General features: G+C 30.8%; 1 protein-coding gene across 1 annotated transcript; it reads right to left on the reverse strand.

The window, feature by feature from the left end:
- Positions 1 to 5,000: 5,000 nt before the first annotated feature.
- On the reverse strand, positions 5,001 to 21,437 carry LOC145324364 (uncharacterized). The gene is made up of 8 exons (XM_080166968.1): positions 21,331 to 21,437; positions 20,532 to 20,595; positions 20,113 to 20,168; positions 19,234 to 19,284; positions 18,556 to 18,662; positions 13,368 to 13,472; positions 5,447 to 5,495; positions 5,001 to 5,101 (listed from the first exon to the last, which is right to left on the reverse strand). Exons 1-8 carry the CDS (start codon positions 21,404 to 21,406, stop codon positions 5,010 to 5,012), a joined length of 600 nt encoding a protein of 199 aa, XP_080023094.1. The 5' UTR covers positions 21,407 to 21,437; the 3' UTR covers positions 5,001 to 5,009.
- Positions 21,438 to 23,364: the final 1,927 nt, after the last annotated feature.

Raw genomic sequence — 23,364 nt, forward strand, 5'->3', positions numbered from 1 at the left:
GCTGTTTATTACACTAGTCCTCAAAAGTTTTTTATAGCGTTTTCTCATTTGTTGGCTTTACTTTGGGAACTTTGTGAATTCTGATTGGTTGAATCATTAAGTTGAGTGTACAACCGTTTCAACTATTAATTGTAATCAACAGAAGGGGTAATTCTATGTATCATCATTGGGTATTACATCAATGTATTGGTCACTAGAAATTTATTTCCAATTTTGCAGTTCATTTAAAAAGTGAAACATGATTTTATCAACAACAAAAATTAATATTGGAATAATACACGGCAGCGATGTTGAAAAGAGACTATCCAAGGAAAAACACACAGCTCATTTTGTAGGAATATATTTCGATTAAATCACATCTAATCCTTGTCAAAATTAATATTAGATTATATAAAAGTAATATGAAAAGGATAACATATATTTTCGTATATAATCTTACATCAATAAAAGTTCTTTCTTGAGAAAATATTTCAAAAATTTTATTAATTATTTATGTTAGTGCGTCAATAAATAATTGGTATTTAATACAGAGATTCTGATGAATACGACAATGGACGATTAAAAAAATGGTGAGACAATGAAAGTTTGAGCCAACCAATCGATCTTTAATTAAAGTACACTAAGTTTTCAGATGGCACATCCATAAAAGCGAAGTCTTAACAAAATTGTACATAAATTTGTAGCAAAACTGCGTCAAACATGGTACAGTAAAATGAAAAACTTTAATATTTAGGATTTGATTATAGAGATGCCTTGCTTATTACATTATACCATGTTATCCTAGGAATCATTATTCCAAAAAACAGATTAATAGGATTGTAAAAAAGTTAGTTATTAGTTTTTTTTTAATGGGCATAAAGACTTTCTGTTTATAATTATAGAGTTGCTTTGCTTATTAAATATTTGTTAAAGGAATCATCAGAAAAAGTATAAGATCAATTGAATACATCTAACATGTCAAAATTAACCAAAAGAGCTAACCGTTACGAACAGACGGACCTACCCCAAGTACAAAAAAAACTTTGCTTTAAAACGGAGTTATCTTTAGTTTTAATTAAGGTTTGAAAGGAACTTTTGGTTTCGGGTTAGAATTACTCAGCAAACACTTTAAAAAATCCTTTTAATTTATCACAAAGACCATATATAACTATACAGTTTTTAGGACAGCTGAATTTAAGTTTTCATTGTGTACATAGTTTCCTCATCCTATCTCAATATTTACTAATCGCTAAAAAAGCTTCAAACTTAAAAAAAATCTAAATTTGAAAAATTAAAATTTTGAATATATAATGTATAAATCGTTAGTACGTTATATCGCTTTTCCCTTTGACCGGAGTAGCTGAAAAAAGGATTTGCAATATCTGGGTTATCTGCTGTACAACTTCGGAAATTAGGGAAGAAATAAGCAATCAATTTTCAGATTATCAGGTTTTATTTACGTGTCCTAACTTTTGCTAAATTTTTTTTAAATAGCTAGTCAGTGCTTTTAGTAAGTAGTAGATGTAAAATGATCCATAGAATTTAGAAGATTTTTGTAGACCTCTTATTTTTGAAGTAATTTAAGTTTAAAAAAAAAAAATGGTTTTAAGTTACTAAAACCGCCATTATGAACAAAAGTAGCAAGATCTTTAATCTACAGCTTACTTTTTAAATTCTGTTGAGTAATATTTGAAAAATTTTATTTTGTTGAACCCCGGTGAATACAACTTTGAGCTTTGGGAGCTCGTCACGAATAGGTTAAAAAATCACAAAAGTTAGGACACGTTCTATTTTAGGGGTGATTACTCTTGGGATAAGCTACTTTGTAATGGAGAGCCAATTCGGTTTAGCAGTCAGCAAGACCGACAGGCGCACAGACACACATCCTGTTACTTTTATACAAGAATTATTTGGACTCAAAAAGTCCAAATATGCGGATTTTAATGTACCCCTTTCAAAACAACTTACCTAAAATTAATTAGAAATTAACGAGAGAAAAAAGATCTCCTTCATCAAATTGTTTGTCATCCAAAGTAAATATAAAACAAATTGTTTCAATTCAAGTATCTCTATCTGCAGGGATCAAAAGGGATAAGACAATGGCTGTAAATTGATGTATATCCCCAATGATTATAAAATGATTAAAATTGGAGATTGAAACGTTTGGATACTCAATGTAATATATAAACCAATCAAAATTCATTAAAAGTCCCCAAAGTTGTTAAGTCAGCGAAAAAGAAAACTTTGGGGACTAGTTTAATAAACAGCCCATTGTCCCCTCTCTCTCTCTGAAATATAAAACTAATTGTTTCAATTAAAGTATCTCTCTCTGTCTAGCTATCAAGTTAAAGTGGATTTAGGATTAAAAGTTGAAGTATTATGATGAAACTTTTAAGTCCTGAAATTGGTGTTCAATCACTTACACATTTGTCATAAATTAAATATGCAGGGAGGGATGAACACAGGGCTGTTTACAGGAGCGTCCAAGCTTTTTTATTTGGGGGAGGTAATTTTTTTTGGAGGGGGGTTAATCCTTTACCCATCCCCTTTGGACGTCCTTGGCTGTTTATACCACTAGCCCCTAATATCTTAAAATTATGTTTTCTTCTTCTTGCTAATACAACCTTAGGGGCTTGTATTGCATATTGATTAGTTAGTTCATTATGTTGAGTGTCCAAATCTCTCAACCACTAATTGTAATCTATAGAATGGGTAACTTTGTGTATCATCATTGGAGGTGTACATCAACGTATCAACTATTTTCTTTTTCCTTTAGAATTTGTTGTTTAGATTATTTAATTGTGATAAACATTAAATGAAAGAGATAACTCAACTTAAAATGCAATAGTTTTTAAAAGCGAAGCTCTTTTATAATTAGGGTCGGTCCGTCCGTACATCCGTACCTAACGGATAGTTCTTTTCGTTAATTTAGGCATGTTAAAATTGTCCTATCGATTTCAAACTTTGCAGGATGATTTTATAGGAGCTAGTTACGAGTTAATTTTTATGTGATAAAATTATCCGATTGGTCTGATTTTTGGAATACTGATTTCTAGGACAACAAAGTACATTGTTACAAGCAAAACATCTCTATAATCAAGTCCTAAAAATATAAGTATGTCCTTAAACAATATCTTATATTTAAGCAGTTTTTCAGCATAATTACTTAAAATTTTGTTTCGTTCGACTTTTATACATTTATATTCTGATTATTCAGTTCTGACACTATACAAGTGGCACATTATTTACGAAAAAAACATTTTTCTGCATGAGGTCTTAGATTTTGATAAAAACTTCCAGTCCCCTTCATTTGGTCATAAAACTAAGGGCTGGGTGATTTTTAACCTTTTTAATCCATTTTAAAATCACCCAGCCCTTAGTTTTATGACCAAATGAAGGGGACTGGAAGTTTTTATCAAAATCTGAGACCTCATGCAGAAAAATGTTTTTTTCGTAAATAATGTGCCAAGTGTTAATGTCCGTTTGTCCTGCTGTTTCAGAGCTTCGCTTTTATGGATATTGTCATACTTGTTAACATAATACTCCCTTATTTAAAAAAATTAAGATATCATGAAGTTCAAGAAATGTAAGGAATGTCTTTTAGTGTTGGTGACAATAGTGACAATTGCCAAATGTCAATACTATTTTGGGCCAAAAATTCATCAATCCAGCCATTTTATAGATTTTAGATAGACACAAATACATCCATATACTTCAGTATATACATTAGAGGTTTTTTTCGGCTTTTTTTAAAATTCAAGTAGTGCAGTTGCAATTATTATGCCTTTTGGTAAAAAAGCACTTGTGTAAAAATTTTAACCATTTTGGACAAATATTATGCCCAGTAATTTCACTTTAAAATTTGAGAACCCCTTATGAGGGTCGAAAAATCATTGCATCAGAACTATGGCTTCATGGTGCTCCCTGTATAGGCTTTAAGGAGTAGAAGCAGGAAATTTCGAAATTTTCTAAATATCTCGTTCCTAACCTGAGAAAATCTCAAAAACATCTAAAAATTTACCATTTTTCGAAAAGTCCTAAAATAACTCAAAATTTCAAAGTGAAATTACTGGGGATAATACTTGTCCAAAATGGTTAAAATTTTACACGAGTTTTTTTCACCAAAAGGTATAAGAATTGCAACTGCACTACTTGAATTTCAAAAAAATCCTCTAATATACATATTTAAAACACAATCTTACAAAATAACATTCGATATATTTAATGTTAGAGTAATACAAAAACTTTTATAATTTTATTTTATTTACATTACAATGAGTGAAATATATTTAAACTTTGGCTTCTTTAAATATAACCTAAGAGTCATTTATCATTTAAATATGATTTTTATATAATTCTTTTTTATCTTTTTATAGAAAATCACAAATGTCTTTAATAAGTAAAAGTTTGAATTGTACTTGTCTTGTAGTAAAATTGAGAGAGGGTAGGTAAAAGAGATTTAACAATAATTCAACAATAAATAATCTTTTTAAATCTTTGTTATAATTATTTTGGGGAAAACAAAGAGGTTAGGATTAATTTAAGCTCTATTATCTCCTCACTTTTTATAAGTTAAAATACAATACAATAATATAAATACCTATGTCAAAATGTCAAAAATATAAATAACTTAAATTTTTTGGCTTTGTCCCTTTTATCGTTTTAATTTAATTTAAAGACACAAAATTAAAGGATAAATGTAATATATATTTAATTTTCTTGTTTATAGGGCCCGGCAGCCATTAAAAAGCGAATCAAGTAAAATACTAGTTTATAGCTTCCAAGCACTGTAAATTTTGATATTTAGACTTTAAAATAAGCTATATATAAAAAAAGACCTTTGCCAGAAGCAGCTTTTAGTGCCTATAAAAAAAGACGTTATACAATACAAATGACCAATGATAGGCCAGTATACATTGTAATTGATCAATGGTAAAATATATACTGGCCTATCATTTGTCATTTGTATTGTATGACGTATTTTTTTATAGCACTATTAGCTGCTTACCTTTGCCTGAAAAAAGATACATTTAAGGATATTTTGGATTGTAAGGTGGTGGTGCTTGCGGAGCATACTGTTGCTGGTACTGCGGCGCTGCTTGGTAAGGTTGTGCTGGGTAACCCTGGTTGTACATTTGCCATCAGATATGCATTTGAGAATATGTATCCAGGGAGGTAGGGAACATTGGGCTGTTTGTTACACTAGTCCCTAAAGTTTATAATGCTATTTTCATATTTGTTGACAACTTTGGGGACCACTAATTGTAACTTAAAAAAGAAGTAATTTTGTATAACATAATTGGAGATCAATTCATCGGTTATCGTCTTATCCCTTTAGGTCCCTGGAATTTACCCAAATTGTTACCTAATCTTTTTTAATTAAGAGGGCTTGTGTACTATTTAGTCCAACATCAAATTTTTAACAAGAACTAGCTTATGCAAAGACAGTGAAAATATCTGATAATTTCCTGAGGTTGGACAGGAGGATAGTTGACCACCAGAGTTGCCTGTACATTCTAAATAAATATAGATTATTCAAATGAAAGAGAAAATAACAATAAGTCACACTTATATTTTAGTTAGCTGTAGACACAATATAGAATGGCGTTATTTTTCTGATATTCCGTGAAATTGGGTGCCAGCTTCCAGTCAAATTGAAATTCGATTATTAAATCAAACTGTTCTTAACTTTAAGTTTTAATAAGACCAAGTGTTTGATCAAAATTATGAACAATTTGACATTATAAGCGCATTTGACTGAAAGCATGCACCCAACTTTACAGAATAATGCCTTTTATTTAAACCAAAGCTGAGGAATTAGAATAGCTAAAAAATAGCTGCATTGAAACCTAGCTAATTTTCTCATCACTTTGTGCATCTGCCGCCAATTTCATGACAACTTGCTTTAAACAAGTCACTACTGTTTTCTTAATTTTAGGAATTATCTTACATCTGAAGGCTTATAGTTGATATTTGTTGAAAGCATAACTTATTTATGTACATAAAAAAAAACATAATTAAGTAAAAAAATAGTCTTAAATGTCTGTGTATATCTCAAACAATGATACAATTGTGGCCTTTCATTTAGCTAAGCTTCATACAAAGCTCCCTGGATGGGTGTATGTGATTTTAAAGCCAAAGTTCTGAGATGATTTTAGGTTATATTTTCTCTACCTTTCTTCCGCATCGAATGCAACCCCCCTAAATGCTAGGGTAGAAGCCACAAAGTATTATTAAAAAAATATTTTATATACATACTGCAATAAATTTATAAATCAAGCACTACATTATAAAGTTTGGTATTCCTTGTACAAGATAAAATTATCATCATAAGTTATATTCAAGGTTTTCCCTTGGTCCCAAAGCTATATCTTATTTAACCGATAAGAAAATATATTTTATCTACATACATATTTGAAATTATATCCCTTTAATAGGACAAACGTCGGAGAAGACACTTAACCTAATTTAACCTATTTCAAACCATCTTCTTTGTTTTTACATGCCTAACCTCTGCAGGGGGCTTATCTTAACCTAGCCTAACCTGGAAAGTTTAAGACACTTAAGTGTTTGTCCACTCAAACCTTTGCCACTGCTGCGTTTGTTCTGGAACCTTTATTACCAGAAAAAAGCTTGTCTGAATTTATAGTTATTCAATCTTATGTCTATAAGCTAAGATCATGAATCTAACTATAGGTTCCACCCCAATATAGGAAATTAAATCACTCCATTTAATGATTTGATACAATTATAAAGTTTCTATTTATATAAAATTTCGTTTTAAGGCGATGGATTGATTTCATACCTACATTGGCAATTTATTCCCAAAAAAAGGATATTTAGAATTTATGGTGGCTTTGTTTTATATCTCAAAATAAAATATTCAAAACATCTTTTGACATTATGTTCTTTATCAGAAAATCTAAAATATTATTTCCAGTATGGCTTCGAAACAGATAAATATCCGCTGGATTAGAACGGTTTTTAGCCATACTGAAAAATCATGTATAACATCGTATTACAGACAAATTTCCACGACTATTAGAGTAATACAAAAATTAACATCAGATTTAGCCTGGGATTTTCGACACTTTGGGATAAAAAAATAGTTTTAATCTTTTAATTTTTATATTCACGGAAACCTGTTTATAATACGATGCAATAAATAACTATTTAAATATGGAGCACATATAATTTGTGTACTAACTAACATTTTTTATTTTCAAATTGTATTGGAAGCTAGGGATCTAAAGGGATAAGACAATGGCCGATAAATTGATGTACATCCCAAATGATAATTCACAATATTACTCCTTCTGTAGAATACAATTAGTGGTTGAAACGTTTGGAAACACAACTTGATTAACCAACCATTCAAGATGTAACTAAGACCCCAAAGTTGTTAAGTCAACGGATAAGAAAATGTTATCATAAAACTTTGGGGACTAGTGTAATAAAAAAAAATGTTCCATCCATGCCCGATTTTATTATGTAAATATCTATAATACAAAGTAGCTTGATGTCTGTCTGTCCGTCCGTCCCTTAAGATCTCGGTAACCACTGAACCGATCGGATTCTACTCTTCAGGATATATACCTATTGGTCCTTTGGTGGCTTTAAGCTATTTTCTTGGGGGGTATGACACCCCCAACTCCCAAAAAATAAAAAAATCCTCCCCATTTTTTGTCTATGGGGTAGTTAGTTCACATAAAACTACTGGCAGCACCAGTAGTACTTAATTTTTAAATTTTTTTTATTACCTCTTGGGGCAAACCCCCTAGAGGCTAGGAGCGAAGCCGCCAGTTAGTATCTAAAGTACTATCTTTCTATAATATGGAGCACACTGGATTTTATTTTGAAAATGTGGTGCAGTGATGTTATTTAAATTGACAACATGATCTAGCATAATCTAGAATACAAGGTTAAGGTTAGATGAAAAATACATTTTCTGTAAAATTTTAACATATTCTGTACTAGAAAGAAGCATTAACCCACATACAAATTCCGCGAGTCAGCTCCTTTTTTTCTGGCTCCCAATATCGAATCTCATATGCATTTTAGTAAAGATTATAAGCAAATTTACATATATAATCCCAGAATTTTGGGAGCCAAATCATTTCTTCAAAGGCGATTTTTTTCAAAGATTTTTGGTGTTTATGCATTTTTTAAGCCTTGACTTCTTACTTTTTTTTTTATAGTTATACTTTTAAACCTGTCTCCAACCTTAGAACAGATGTTTGTTTAAACCCCTACATAGCCAAACTACTTCATCTTTTTTCATTAAGATCTCACTAACTACTAAACCCATTGAGATTATGAAAGCTTTCTGAGTTGGATTCAAGATATTTTTTTTTAAATTTAATTATTGAAATGTTTTTAGTCTGTTTTACAGCCCTTCCATTCCATAGATGTGGGTGCAGCCACTAGTATTTTTTGTCTGAGGCTAAAGATCTCTGGCACTGGATGTCCAAATTCCTTTTTTTAGGGAAGCTTTATAAATGCCCTGGGGTGGTTTAAGCCTATTTTCCTGACCTCTCCCATTCTAGCCTTGAGTGCAATCCAAAATACTTGACAAACAAATATCTGCTTTTACAATTTTCTTAAGCCTTTGATCACTGAGAAAAAATAAGGAAAATGTGGGAATTTTCTATTTTACTAGAGAAAAAGCAAAACGAAGATAAATATATTTTTAGCAGAGAAGCTACTCTATAATCAGGGTCAGTCCTTCCGTTCATCTGTCCGTCCACCACGGACAGTTAGCTATTTTTGTTAATTTCAACGGGTTAGAATTATACTATCGATTTTAAACTTTGCATGATGAATTCATTAACAATTAGGTACGATTTAGGAAGCGTAGCAACTCTATATCATATTTATCCTATTCATCTGAATTTTGGAATACTGATTTATAATACCACAATGTACAATGTTACTTACAATTTTGTTTAGACTCATACATATATTCTGCTTATTCAGTCCTGACACTCTACAAGTGTTAATGCTCGTTTGCCCTACAGCTTCATAGATTCGCTTTTATTGATGTTGTCCATCTTGTTGTGAATAAATATATTGGTCCCTAGTATGGTAATGGTAGCCAATAAAAAAGGAAAAGTTTGTAGGAAAATAAACACAATTACTTTCTAAATATAAATAAATATATTGGGATGCAGCATAGCAACTGTATAATTATTCCAGTCCCAACAATAATGGCTGTAGCATTACGTGGATATTATGACAGAGGAAAAATCATCGTCAATTTAGGTTGCTATTTCCATTGTCTTTCATTTGTCAATATCATTATTCATTATTATGACAATTAGAAAATTGCCATTTAACTCCTGCAATTTCTATTATATCCTTTAAATTTAAACACAAATTAGATGGTATATTTGATTTAGCTGTATTTAAATCGATCTAAGACTTTACTCATATTGTTTTGTCATAATGATTAAACTTGCCATGTTTCAATAAGGAACTAGTTAGGGTAGTAAAGTAGACTTCTCCTAAAACTATGGGTAACTGCATTCTTGTTTACTATTGAGCTATTTTGGTATCAGACAATATATTAGTCTATCATGGGTGCAGGGGCCGTCATTCAGTAAATTAATTCCATTTGAAATTGATGAAAATTTTAATATTTTTATGGCGTAAAACTTATTTTGTACTGTAACTAAAGGGAAGTAGGTAATGCAGGAATATAAAGGGATAAAACTATGGTTGAGGAATTAATTTACATCCCCAATGTTGATAAACTAAGTTACCTTTTTTTAAATTAAAAATAGTGGTTGAAACGTTTAAACACTTAACCTAATGATTCAACCAATCAAAATTCACTAAAGTCCCCAAAATTGTTAAGCCAACCATTAAGAAAAAGTTATCATAAACTTTGAAAACTAGTGTAATAAACAGACCATTGTCCCCTCTATCTCTGATGAATGGGTAATGGGGGAGGGAAAAGAAGAAAGTGTGTTAAGGAGAAATTTTCACTTAGAATTGATTGTCAGAATCCTGATCCGTTGTCCCTGCATGGGTGGTAGGAGGATTGTATCGTAAATAAATCTGTGTCAATTTTAAATTAATCTTATTTAAAGAAGCAAATCTACTCTATATAATCGATTTCACTTTGAAAAAATCTTTAGATTTTATGCTATGTTTTTTATTGTGTTAGTCATAGCTAAAAAGTCAAGTGACTCAATATGATATATAAGAACTTGAATTCCTAACTAAACCTTTTATATTATTGACTAGTATTTATGAAGTTTGGCAGGTGTCATTCTTGAAGCATCTCAAATAAATGCAACATAACTGTAAGATGTAGGGGTTATAAAAAACGACATATGTTTTGTTAATTTTTGGGTAGACTTGAACAATCTACCCACATTACTGTTAGCAAGAGTACATATAAACCTAACCTATCCAACTATCCGAGCAGGGAGGGAGGAGACATTGGGCTGTTTAATACACTAGTCCCCAAAGTTTTATTTTTGGCTTAACATCCTTAAGGCATTTTATTGAATTTAGGCGAGTGTCCAAACGTTTCAACCACTAATTGTTATCTACAGAAGGAACACAGTAATAGTGTCTGACTGATTATGACGTAACAAAAAAAAATAGCCAATGAGAGGCCACTATAAATTTTACCATTGGTCAATAACGGCCTCTCATTGGCAAATTTTTTTTGTTACGTCATAATCAGTCAGACACTATTACTGTGTTCCTACAGAAGGATAAAAAAATCTTTATTTCAGGGATCTAAAGGAATAAGACAATGGCCGATAAATTGATATACATCCCTAATGATTATACACAAAATTACCTCTTTTGTGGATAACCATTATTCGTTGAAACTTTTAGACACTCAACTTAATTAACAAATTAATAAAAATACTATAAGCGTCCCCAAAGTTGTTTAGCTAACGTTAATATAAAACTTTGGGGACTAGTGTAATAAAGAGCCCAGTGTCCCCTCCCTTCCAGTCTTTATTTACCAAATTGCATATAAAAATGATGAATTACTACTGATGTTTGTCTTATTGATATTCAGCGGCCATATGTTTGTATCAGACCAAATCTATTTGGAGACGTAGCAAGAATATTAAGTTTTCTCAGCCAGGGATCTAAAGGGTTAAGACAGTGGCATATAAATTAATATACATCTCCATAGATCAAAAATAAAATTACTCATATTATAGAGTTTAATTGTTGGTAGAAAAAGTTTGGACACTCAACTCAATTCACTGTATGTCCCTAAAGTTATTCAGCCATCGAATAAGAAAACATTATTCTAAACAAATTGAGGATTAGTGTGATTAACTGTCCAATATCCCCTCCCTCCCTGAAGTTTTCTCAGCATACAATTTTATATAAATCTATATTTATTACATTTAGTAGAGTATGCTTACAATAAGGGGCGGAACTACTCTTCAAGTAGAAAAATATAATTGGTTAGCAAGCATCTAGGGACTCTGGAAGGGTAGAAAGGGGATAAAATTATAGCCTACAACAATCACAGGACCGATTAGAAGCTTCCCTTAATGGAGCACTTATATAACATATAAAATGCATGTATCTTTTTATTACTTACAACCTCGAAAATTATATAAATAGGGTGAATATTATTAAATAAATCATATAGAACTAGCGGCTACGCATCTAGAGGCCTCTAGTGGCACTTTAAATGTTTTTTTTAAATAGTATGTTACTTATCTATGTTGCGTTCAAGTCTCTAAACGTAAATTTTTTTGATTTTTTTGGAATTTCTCTTGGGAGGGTATTTAGTGGAACCCTCCCGCAAAATAGTTATAAACCTTCCCAGGACCTATGAGAAGCTACATTGTAAAGGATCCTTCAAAACAAACATTGAAACACAAAGACAAACACACAGACAGACAAACAGACATCCTGTTACTTTAGTATATTGATAGTCTTTCAGTAGAAAACAGCGAATATTTGCTGGAGACTTTTTTAAAATTATTAAACAAGTTCTAATATAAAATTCCGCGAAATTTTGCATCAAAAAATTTTCCTGGTTAGGTATATTTTCAAATAGGAAAATGAAAGTTTTTTTTCTTTTTATTTTCTTAATTTAAAGAAAAAATCTCTAGTTGACATTTTATGTAAACTTATTTCCTACATGCAAACACAGATTCCATATATAAACCAATAGATATAGGATATCCGTGGATAAATTGATAAGGAAAATAGTTTAATTTGCTATTATGAACCTCATTTATTGGTCAGTTAGTTTATCCAGTAGGAGAGGAGGGTTGAGGATAAAGAGGGTGAATGGGTAGTATCGTTAGTTTAGCTCAGCATTCAGTGAGTATTACTGTAACAGAGTAATCTGGTGCAACATCCAAGTAATAATATATTGATTAAGATTTATAAACCCTGTCAACTACACAAATAATCTTGTTAAACTTTAAGTAAATGTCTTGATTTCAAACACAATATTATCTTTATAGTATATAGTTTATTATACTATATAAAATTTATTAGCTATATGTTTTATAAACCCTTCTGTTTCTAGATTTATTCAAATAGACCTCTTAGTTTTTGCTCTCATGCAAATGAATAATATTATTTAATCTTATAATTGATATATGATTAATGTCCTATGCAAAATATCTAAGATTGAAGCTAGCAAAATTTTATCATTGGTCTTCAAGTTGATTTTCATTTAATTCTGAGTATTTGAAATATACATCTTTTAAAAATTTTCCAGAAATCTTTTTTTTTTTTTAAATATACTATGGACCTAGTACCTTCATTTTATTTATAATCATTATTTATACGCTAAGATAATAAAACAGATTTAGGCTAATAACTAAGATTCAAATGTGTCTACTCTACCAGGGTTTCATTTTTAATATCTAGTTAAAAGTAATGAAAGTAATTCTATGATATAAAGTGGAACACTATAAGTTTGTTTCTGTGTTTGTATGTTGTGTGTCTTTTTGTCCGTCCATCCATCCTTATATCCTGAATATAATAACATTTTTTTTTTAAATAAGGGCTTTGATAGTTAATATTGATGATAACACTCGACGGGGAAGAGATGAAATAATTGTATTACTGTTTCCCGAGGACCCTGTTACAACTTTCAATTGGGTCTTTAAAAATCAACCAATAGTGTCGGGAATATTGACACAGCAAAGTCTCTATAAAAGAGCAGAAAGCAATTTGCTAGCAGTCGAAAAAGGTCCTTAATAGGGGGATCCAGATAGTTATCTGGTTAAATGTACTTCTATACTATACTGACGACGCATAGCTTTAGAGTATTCATGTCATTAGTCCTAGTTTTAGAAATGGTTCGTTTAAAAAAATTAGCACTTTTTTGTAATTTGTAAAATCTTTGATGTCTGACTAGCTGAATTAAAAAGTTTCACCTGTGGTGTGTGATTAATGGGTCTCGTCACTATTTCCCTGTAGAGAGACCAAACCACAATAAACACAGACAGATAGAATAACAAGTATGTCAGGGAGATATAATCCTATAATATAATTTCTATGTAGAGTGACCAGACTACTATGAACATAGATAGATAGAATAACAAGTATGTCAGGGAGATATAATCCTAGAATATAATTTCTATGTAGAGTGACCAGACTACTATGAACATAGATATATAGAATAACAAGTATGTCAGGGAGATATAATCCTATAATATAATTTCTATATAGAGAGACTAGACTACTATGAACATAGATATATAGAATAACAAGTATGTCAGGGAGATATAATCCTAGAATATAATTTCTATATAGAGAGACTAGACTACTATGAACATAGATATATAGAATAACAAGTATGTAAGGGAGATATAATCCTAGAATATAATTTCTATGTAGAGAGACTAGACTACTATGAACATAGATAGAATAACAAGTATGTCAGGGAGATATAATCCTAGAATATAATTTCTATGTAGAGAGACTAGACTACTATGAACACAGACAGATAGAATAACAAGTATGTCAGGGAGATATAATCCTATAATATAATTTCTATGTAGAGTGACCAGACTACTATGAACATAGATATATAGAATAACAAGTATGTCAGGGAGATATAATCCTAGAATATAATTTCTATGTAGAGTGATTAGACTACTATGAACATAGATATATAGAATAACAAGTATGTCAGGGAGATATAATCCTATAATATAATTTCTATATAGAAAGACTAGACTACTATGAACATAGATATATAGAATAACAAGTATGTCAGGGAGATATAATCCTATAATATAATTTCTATGTAGAGTGACTAGACTACTATGAACATAGATAGAATAACAAGTATGTCAGGGAGATATAATCCTAGAATACAATTTCTATGTAGAGTGACTAGACTACTATGAACATAGACAGATAGAATAACAAGTATGTCAGGGAGATATTATCCTATAATATAATTTCTATATAGAGAGACTAGACTACTATGAACATAGATATATAGAATAACATGTCAGGGAGATGTAATCCTATAATATAATTTCTATGTAGAGTGACTAGACTACTATGAACATAGATAGATAGAATAACAAGTATGTCAGGGAGATATAATCCTAGAATATAATTTCTATATAGAGTGACTAGACTACTATGAACATAGATAGAATAACAAGTATGTCAGGGAGATATAATCCTAGAATATAATTTCTATGTAGAGTGACTAGACTACTATGAACATAGATAGATAGAATAACAAGTATGTCAGGGAGATATAATCCTAGAATATAATTTCTATGTAGAGAGACTAGACTACTATGAACATAGATAGAATAACAAGTATGTCAGGGAGATATAATCCTAGAATATAATTTCTATGTAGAGAGACTAGACTACTATGAACATAGATAGAATAACAAGTATGTCAGGGAGATATAATCCTAGAATATAATTTCTATGTAGAGAGACTAGACTACTATGAACATAGATAGAATAACAAGTATGTCAGGGAGATATAATCCTAGAATATAATTTCTATGAAGAGAGACTAGACCACTATGAACACAGACAGATAGAATAACAAGTATGTCAGGGAGATCCTAGAATATAATTTCTATGTAGAGAGACTAGACTACTATGAACACAGACAGATAGAATAACAAGTATGTCAGGGAGATATAATCCTATAATATAATTTCTATGTAGAGTGACTAGACTACTATGAACATAGATAGATAGAATAACAAGTATGTCAGGGAGATATAATCCTAGAATATAATTTCTATATAGAGTGACTAGACCACTATGAACATAGATAGATAGAATAACAAGTATGTCAGGGAGATCCTAGAATATAATTTCTATATAGTAGTGACTAGACTACTATGAACACAGACAGATAGAATAACAAGTATGTCAGGGAGATATAATCCTATAATATAATTTCTATGTAGAGTGACCAGACTACTATGAACATAGACAGATAGAATAACAAGTATGTCAGGGAGATGTAATCCTATAATATAATTTCTATGTAGAGTGACTAGACTACTATGAACATAGATAGATAGAATAACAAGTATGTCAGGGAGATATAATCCTAGAATATAATTTCTATATAGAGTGACTAGACTACTATGAACATAGATAGAATAACAAGTATGTCAGGGAGATATAATCCTAGAATATAATTTCTATGTAGAGTGACTAGACTACTATGAACATAGATAGATAGAATAACAAGTATGTCAGGGAGATATAATCCTAGAATATAATTTCTATGTAGAGAGACTAGACTACTATGAACATAGATAGAATAACAAGTATGTCAGGGAGATATAATCCTAGAATATAATTTCTATGTAGAGAGACTAGACTACTATGAACATAGATAGAATAACAAGTATGTCAGGGAGATATAATCCTAGAATATAATTTCTATGTAGAGAGACTAGACTACTATGAACATAGATAGAATAACAAGTATGTCAGGGAGATATAATCCTAGAATATAATTTCTATGAAGAGAGACTAGACCACTATGAACACAGACAGATAGAATAACAAGTATGTCAGGGAGATCCTAGAATATAATTTCTATGTAGAGAGACTAGACTACTATGAACATAGATAGAATAACAAGTATGTCAGGGAGATATTATCCTAGAATATAATTTCTATATAGAGAGACTAGACTACTATGAACACAGACAGATAGAATAACAAGTATGTCAGGGAGATATAATCCTATAATATAATTTCTATGTAGAGTGACTAGACTACTATGAACATAGATAGATAGAATAACAAGTATGTCAGGGAGATATAATCCTAGAATATAATTTCTATATAGAGTGACTAGACCACTATGAACATAGATAGATAGAATAACAAGTATGTCAGGGAGATCCTAGAATATAATTTCTATATAGTAGTGACTAGACTACTATGAACACAGACAGATAGAATAACAAGTATGTCAGGGAGATCCTAGAATATAATTTCTATGTAGAGAGACTAGACTACTATGAACATAGATAGAATAACAAGTATGTCAGGGATATATAATCCTAGAATATAATTTCTATGTAGAGAGACTAGACTACTATGAACACAGACAGATAGAATAACAAGTATGTCAGGGAGATATAATCCTATAATATAATTTCTATGTAGAGTGAATAGACTACTATGAACATAGATAGATAGAATAACAAGTATGTAAGGGAGATATAATCCTAGAATATAATTTCTATATAGTAGTGACTAGACTACTATGAACATAGATAGATAGAATAACAAGTATGTCAGGGAGATATTATCCTAGAATATAATTTCTATGTAGAGTGACTAGACCACTATGAACATAGACAGATAGAATAACAAGTATGTCAGGGAGATATAATCCTAGAATATAATTTCTATGTAGAGAGACTAGACTACTATGAACATAGATAGAATAACAAGTATGTCAGGGAGATCCTAGAATATAATTTCTATGTGGAGTGACTAGACTACTATGAACATAGATAGATAGAATAACAAGTATGTCAGGGAGATATAATCCTAGAATATAATTTCTATATAGAGAGACTAGACTACTATGAACACAGACAGATAGAATAACAAGTATGTCAGGGAGATATAATCCTAGAATATAATTTCTATATAGAGAGACTAGACTACTATGAACACAGACAGATAGAATAACAAGTATGTCAGGGAGATATAATCCTAGAATATAATTTCTATATAGAGAGACTAGACTACTATGAACATAGATAGATAGAATAACAAGTATGTCAGGGAGATATAATCCTAGAAAATAATTTATATTTAGAGTTACTAGACCACTATGAACTCAGACAGATAGAATAACAAGTATGTCAGGGAGATATAATCCTAGAATATAATTTCTATATAGAGAGACTAGACTACTATGAACATAGATAGAATAACAAGTATGTCAGGGAGATATAATCCTATAATATAATTTCTATGTAGAGACCCTAGACTACTATGAACATAGATAGAATAACAAGTATGTCAGGGAGATCCTAGAATATAATTTCTATGTAGAGAGACTAGACTACTATGAACACAGACAGATAGAATAACAAGTATGTCAGGGAGATATAATCCTATAATATAATTTCTATGTAGAGTGACTAGACTAATATGAACATAGATAGATAGAATAACAAGTATGTCAGGGAGATATAATCCTAGAATATAATTTCTATGTAGAGAGACTAGACTACTATGAACACAGACAGATAGAATAACAAGTATTTCAGGGAGATAAAATCCTAGAATATAATTTCTATGTAGAGTGACTAGACCACTATGAACATAGACAGATAGAATAACAAGTATGTCAGGGAGAATAACAAGTATGTCAGGGAGATATAATCCTAGAATATAATTTCTATGTAGAGAGACTAGACTACTATGAACATAGATAGAATAACAAGTATGTCAGGGAGATCCTAGAATATAATTTCTATGTGGAGAGACTAGACTACTATGAACATAGATAGATAGAATAACAAGTATGTCAGGGAGATCCTAGAATATAATTTCTATATAGAGAGACTAGACTACTATGAACACAGACAGATAGAATAACAAGTATGTCAGGGAGATATAATCCTAGAATATAATTTCTATATAGAGAGACTAGACTACTATGAACATAGATAGAATAACAAATATGTCAGGGAGATCCTAGAATATAATTTCTATGTAGAGAGACTAGACTACTATGAACATAGATAGAATAACAAGTATGTCAGGGAGATCCTAGAATATAATTTCTATGTAGAGAGACTAGACTACTATGAACACAGACAGATAGAATAACAAGTATGTCAGGGAGATATTATCCTAGAATATAATTTCTATATAGAGAGACTAGACTACTATGAACACAGACAGATAGAATAACAAGTATGTCAGGGAGATATAATCCTATAATATAATTTCTATGTAGAGTGACTAGACTACTATGAACATAGATAGAATAACAAGTATGTCGGGGAGATATAATCCTAGAATAATAGACGGTATTTTTAATAGGCACTATAAATAGCTTCCTTAACTATTATCTATTAACTCTACCTCAAACTTAGTCCAATCATGTGTGATGATGACATAAATATATTTGATCATGGTCAGAGGGATTATCACCATCCACAAAATCAGCAGACAGGTATTGCTTCGCAAGGCTGAAAAAATTTAAAATCTTTGAAAACTTTGATAGAAATTAAGATGTGTATTTTATTTTTGCAACAATCAAAATGATATTTTAAGTCTGAGAGCCTTATGGTTTAACTTAGGGAGGATTGTATTTGCTCAATAACAGTTTTAATCCTTAATTTACCAGTTAATCTTATAAGATTAACTGGTAAAAGAAGAAGGGTAAATATCATATCGCATTATTTGAACACACAAATAGAATCGTAGAAAAATTAAATTAGTTTATAGATAGAAAACCAACAAATTTTGCGTTTAGAGCAGTTTTTATTCATCAAAATATAGATGGCAAGATAAACACATGTAAAGTGATAAGACACTAAGTATTATACAATACACAATTAGATAATGTAATAGTTATTTCTCGCATCGTATTATAAACGGCTTTCCGCGGATATAGAATGTACAATTATAAGATTAAACCAGTTTTTTTAGCCCCGAGGTGCCGAAGGATATAATACGATGCTAGACATAGTTTTTTCATATGGATGAGAACCGGTTCCTATCCACCGGATTCGAATGAATACGAGAAAAAATCCTTACCTCCAAAAATGAGAAGCAAAGAGCAGAGTATACCAAAAAAGGCATCATACACTAAAATATAAATTAGTATTTTAATTCTTTGTAATACACTAGTGGCTGCGCACCTAGCATCTTCTGGAGAGAAGGTGGTAGAGAACTGCTGAAAAGTAGCTTAAAACCACCCAAAGACACTTAAAACTGAAATTTAAATAGCCTGAAACAATCACAGCACCTATGTTAAGGTTATCTAAAATATAGAACTAAATCAGTTCAATAGTTATTAAGTTCTTAAGCCTCAGCTAAAATACCCGTACTACATTTTATAATAGGATAATAATTGAGTATTCCATTACCTAAACCTATCTTACATCTAACTTGTGAAATAGATAAACACAAATCTTTTAAATATTTAATTTAAAATTGATTTTCAAATTATTTAAGGACCTAGAACCCTAAAAAATTCATAAAATCAGAGGTTATTATATCTAAAAATAACAAATTATCTTATCTTATACCAGACAGTATTTTTAATTAATACATTTGGTAGGTAGATCTTAAACTACAAAAAAAAAATAGAAAAAAAATTCTAAAGCAAATTATCCAAAAATTTAGTTAGAGATAAAATTGTATATCTAAGGACAACCTTATCAAATAAATGTCAGAAGGATATCCTTAGTCTTATTATAAATGTCACATATCTGACAAAGCAGAGGGGATACAATATTTTCAGTAATAAGGTATAGCCAACAAGCAAAATAAATCTAAATTCATATTTTGAGGGCAGATAAAAATGTCATCAATATTAATAAGTGTTAACCCCCAACGACGAGCTGAAAATCAAGTATAGGTTTAGTGATTTTTTTCGAATTAATTTCGTGGTTGGTATAAGCTGAATTTTACCTGCATATTTAATTATTGGTCCAATACAAACATCTGCATCAGGTGGACATTCACTTCTGTAAATAATATTAATTTAGTAATTAATCTATGTAGTGTCTATTTGCAGGGAGAAAGGGGATATTTGGTGGGTTATTAAGATTTTTTGTATATACAGAAATAGGCTTTTATTTACAGATTATTTTAAACCAAAATGGGATTATTACTTAGATTTTACACCAGATTATCATGTACTCGAATAAAATTAAACTTCTAGCTGGCTAAAATAACTTCCACTTCCACCACCTTTACCATATCCCCTCCCTCCTACTAGATGAACGAACTACCCAATAAATTATTTCTATAATAGCAACCTAAATTGACGACTTATTTCTTCCTGTTTTAATATCCACGTATATTCTATATCCATAAAAATAAGTTACCTGTCATAACCCTTTTCATATGAGATTATATTCAGGATAGTTGCTACAACTGTTATAAAAATTTCTGAATAAAACATATTTATTAGAATTGAGGATCTGTATAGTTTTGGTATTATTATTCTATTAAATTAAGTAATAAGGTCCTTTTTGTCTAAATCTTAAGATCTCAATAACAACTGAACCGATTCGGTTCTTTATTTTTGGCAAGGTGACATAAATCCTGTGATTGTTGTAGTTATCTTATTTTTTTATTTGAAACTTAAGCTTGATTTAGGTTACATTTCTACCCCTTTTTAACCTTTGAATATAGAGCCCCCTAGATGCTAGGGGCGCTTCCATTATCCCTATTATATAAAGTATTCAGTGTTTTTGCTTAAAGCCTAGGATCTCAAAAACTACTAAACCAATAGGATTCTTTAAATTCAGGTAAGTATAGGTCTTGTGATGGTTTTAGGCTATTCGGGAAAAGTCCATTTCGTAGCAACGACCCTTAAGGGGCAATTCGTCGTATTTTTAAAATGGCTTTTGATAGGTTAGGTTATATTGAATTAAGTGATTTCCTTACAGGGTTAGGCAATTTGCCCAGCAGGGTTAGAGCCCCTCACAGGGGCAACACATAGCAGAAAAGCTTCTGTGAAAAAAACGAAGAATCGCCCCTTAAGGAGCGATACCACGAAAGGGACTATACCTGGCTATTCTACCTTCGAGTACACTTAGATGTTAGGGGCTTAGCTGCTAGTCATATCTTATAGATATTTGAAATGATGATTCATATGACGATCAAAAATTAAAATGTTACCTATTCCGCCAATAGCCAGAACAGATTTTTTCAGGGATATTCCACAGCAGTTGGTCACAAGGGGACCCCCACACATTTTAAATCACTTAATAGCGTCTGGAATAGAAAAAATCTTTTATTGACATGCCCTTGACAAATTGGATATATTTGCGGCGAAGCAACTACAAAAGTAGTTAATGTCCGTATGTCCAACGGTTACAAAATATTATAGAGAGAACAATTCTGTTCTATTTTGTATTTTAATCAAGATTTAATAATCTTTTCAAAGAATACGCTGTAATCCATAAATCATTGATAATACCTTCACAAATTCAAACCAAAATAGTTATCACTATTTTTCAATAAAAAAGTTGTGTAGCTTGTTATTGCTGCGCTGCTTGAGGATATAATGTTTCAATTACAACTTTTCTTAAACAAAATATTCACAAATACATATTTAAATAAGTTATAACTGTTTGATGATAAACAGTTAGGGAGTTGAATTCATTTTTATAGAAGCAGAAATATAATCTATGATTATGGTTTGGACCCTCTAAAACTGTAATCTACCTTTCCACTTTCCCCTCTCTTGGTGAAGATATCTTCAACGCCTATACGATTTTTGAAATGTAAGATTCTACTTTCCCTTCTCTTGGTGAAGATATCTTCAACGCCGATACGATTTTTGAAATGTAAGATTCCACTTTCCCCTCTCTTGGTGAAGATATCTTCACCAAGAGAGGGGAAAGTAGAAGGGTAGATAACAGTTTTAGAGGGTCCAAACCATAATCATAGATTATATTTCTGCTTCTATAAAAATGGATTCAACTCCCTAATTGATAAACAACACAATTATAAACTAAATACAATTATGATTTGATATAAAAATGTAACAATTTCCTTACTTTGCGTTGTTATCAAAACTGAAAATCAGATGTTTTACTCAGGGATCTGAAGGGATAAGACAATGGCCGATAATTTTATGTACATCCCCAATGATGATACACAAAATTACTACTTCTTTAGATTACAATTAGTGCTTGAAACAAATGGACACTCAACTTAACAAAAAATCAAAAATCACCAAAGTTGTTAAGCCAAAGAATAAGAAAACGATATATTAAAACTTTGGGGACTAAGGTAATAAATAGCTAAACGTCCCCTCTCTCCCTGTGTTTAATTTACTACTCAATTTCATTGAAAAATGAGTAATAACATTGGGTGTGCAATCTATTCCGCATATTTTTCTAATCGAATGGTTCATATTTAAAAAAAAGACATTTTTGCAATATTTTTGTGATGGACGTTGGGGTTTTACTTCAGAAAAATAGTTTAGACCACCGCAGCAGTTACCAAGATCTAAGGCTTCAGACGGACAGACAGACATATATCGTTCATGAACTTAAATCTTAAAACAAAATAGCCTAAAACCTACACAGGAAGTATTTGAAAATTACCTAAAATAGAACACAAAATCAGTTTTGGTAGATATGGAGATCTTAAGCTTCAGACAAATAAACCCTTACTACTTTATATATAACTAACGGCTTCGCCCCTAGCCTTTAGGGGCTTTGCCCCAAGAGGTTTGATCAAACCAATTTTCGTATTTTAGATTTAAAATAAAAAAGAAAAAGAAAAAAAAAATATTTGGGGGGGAATTATTTTTTTTTTTTGGGGGGGGGGGTTAGTCGACCCCAATATTTTATTTTTAGTTTTAAAAGAAAATTTTTTTTTTTTTGGGGGGTGGGTATTTTTCATTTTTGGGGGGTTTGGGGTGTCCCACCCCCCAAGAAAACAGTTATAAACCTTCCCGGGAACTATGAAAAACTACCCTGTAAAGGAGAACCCGATCGGTTGAGCGGTTAGCGAGATCCTTCGCTACAAACAGACAAACAAACACACAAACACACAAACAAACAGACAGACATCGTTCTACTTTGTATTATAGATTGGATATTTATATTATACATATATTAAATCACAATAGCAATACATTATTCACTAGTAGATTTTCACTGTTAAATTTACAGTTTTGTCAAAAATCACTGTATTAGA

This window comes from Acartia tonsa, chromosome 7 (assembly GCF_053477335.1).
Source record: "Acartia tonsa isolate MP-2025a chromosome 7, ASM5347733v1, whole genome shotgun sequence".
Classification (NCBI taxonomy): Eukaryota; Metazoa; Arthropoda; class Copepoda; order Calanoida; family Acartiidae; genus Acartia; species Acartia tonsa.

Bases quoted from the DNA above. Each gene is read 5' to 3' on its own strand.
- LOC145324364 (XM_080166968.1), bottom strand. From the start codon at position 21,406: ATGTGTGGGGGTCCCCTTGTGACCAACTGCTGTGGAATATCCCTGAAA. The intron at 20,169-20,531 runs GTAACTTATTTT...TATTATTTACAG, and splicing joins TATGAAAAGGGTTATGACAG to AAGTGAATGTCCACCTGATG. The intron at 19,285-20,112 runs GTAAAATTCAGC...TTTATATTTTAG, and splicing joins ACCAATAATTAAATATGCAG to TGTATGATGCCTTTTTTGGT.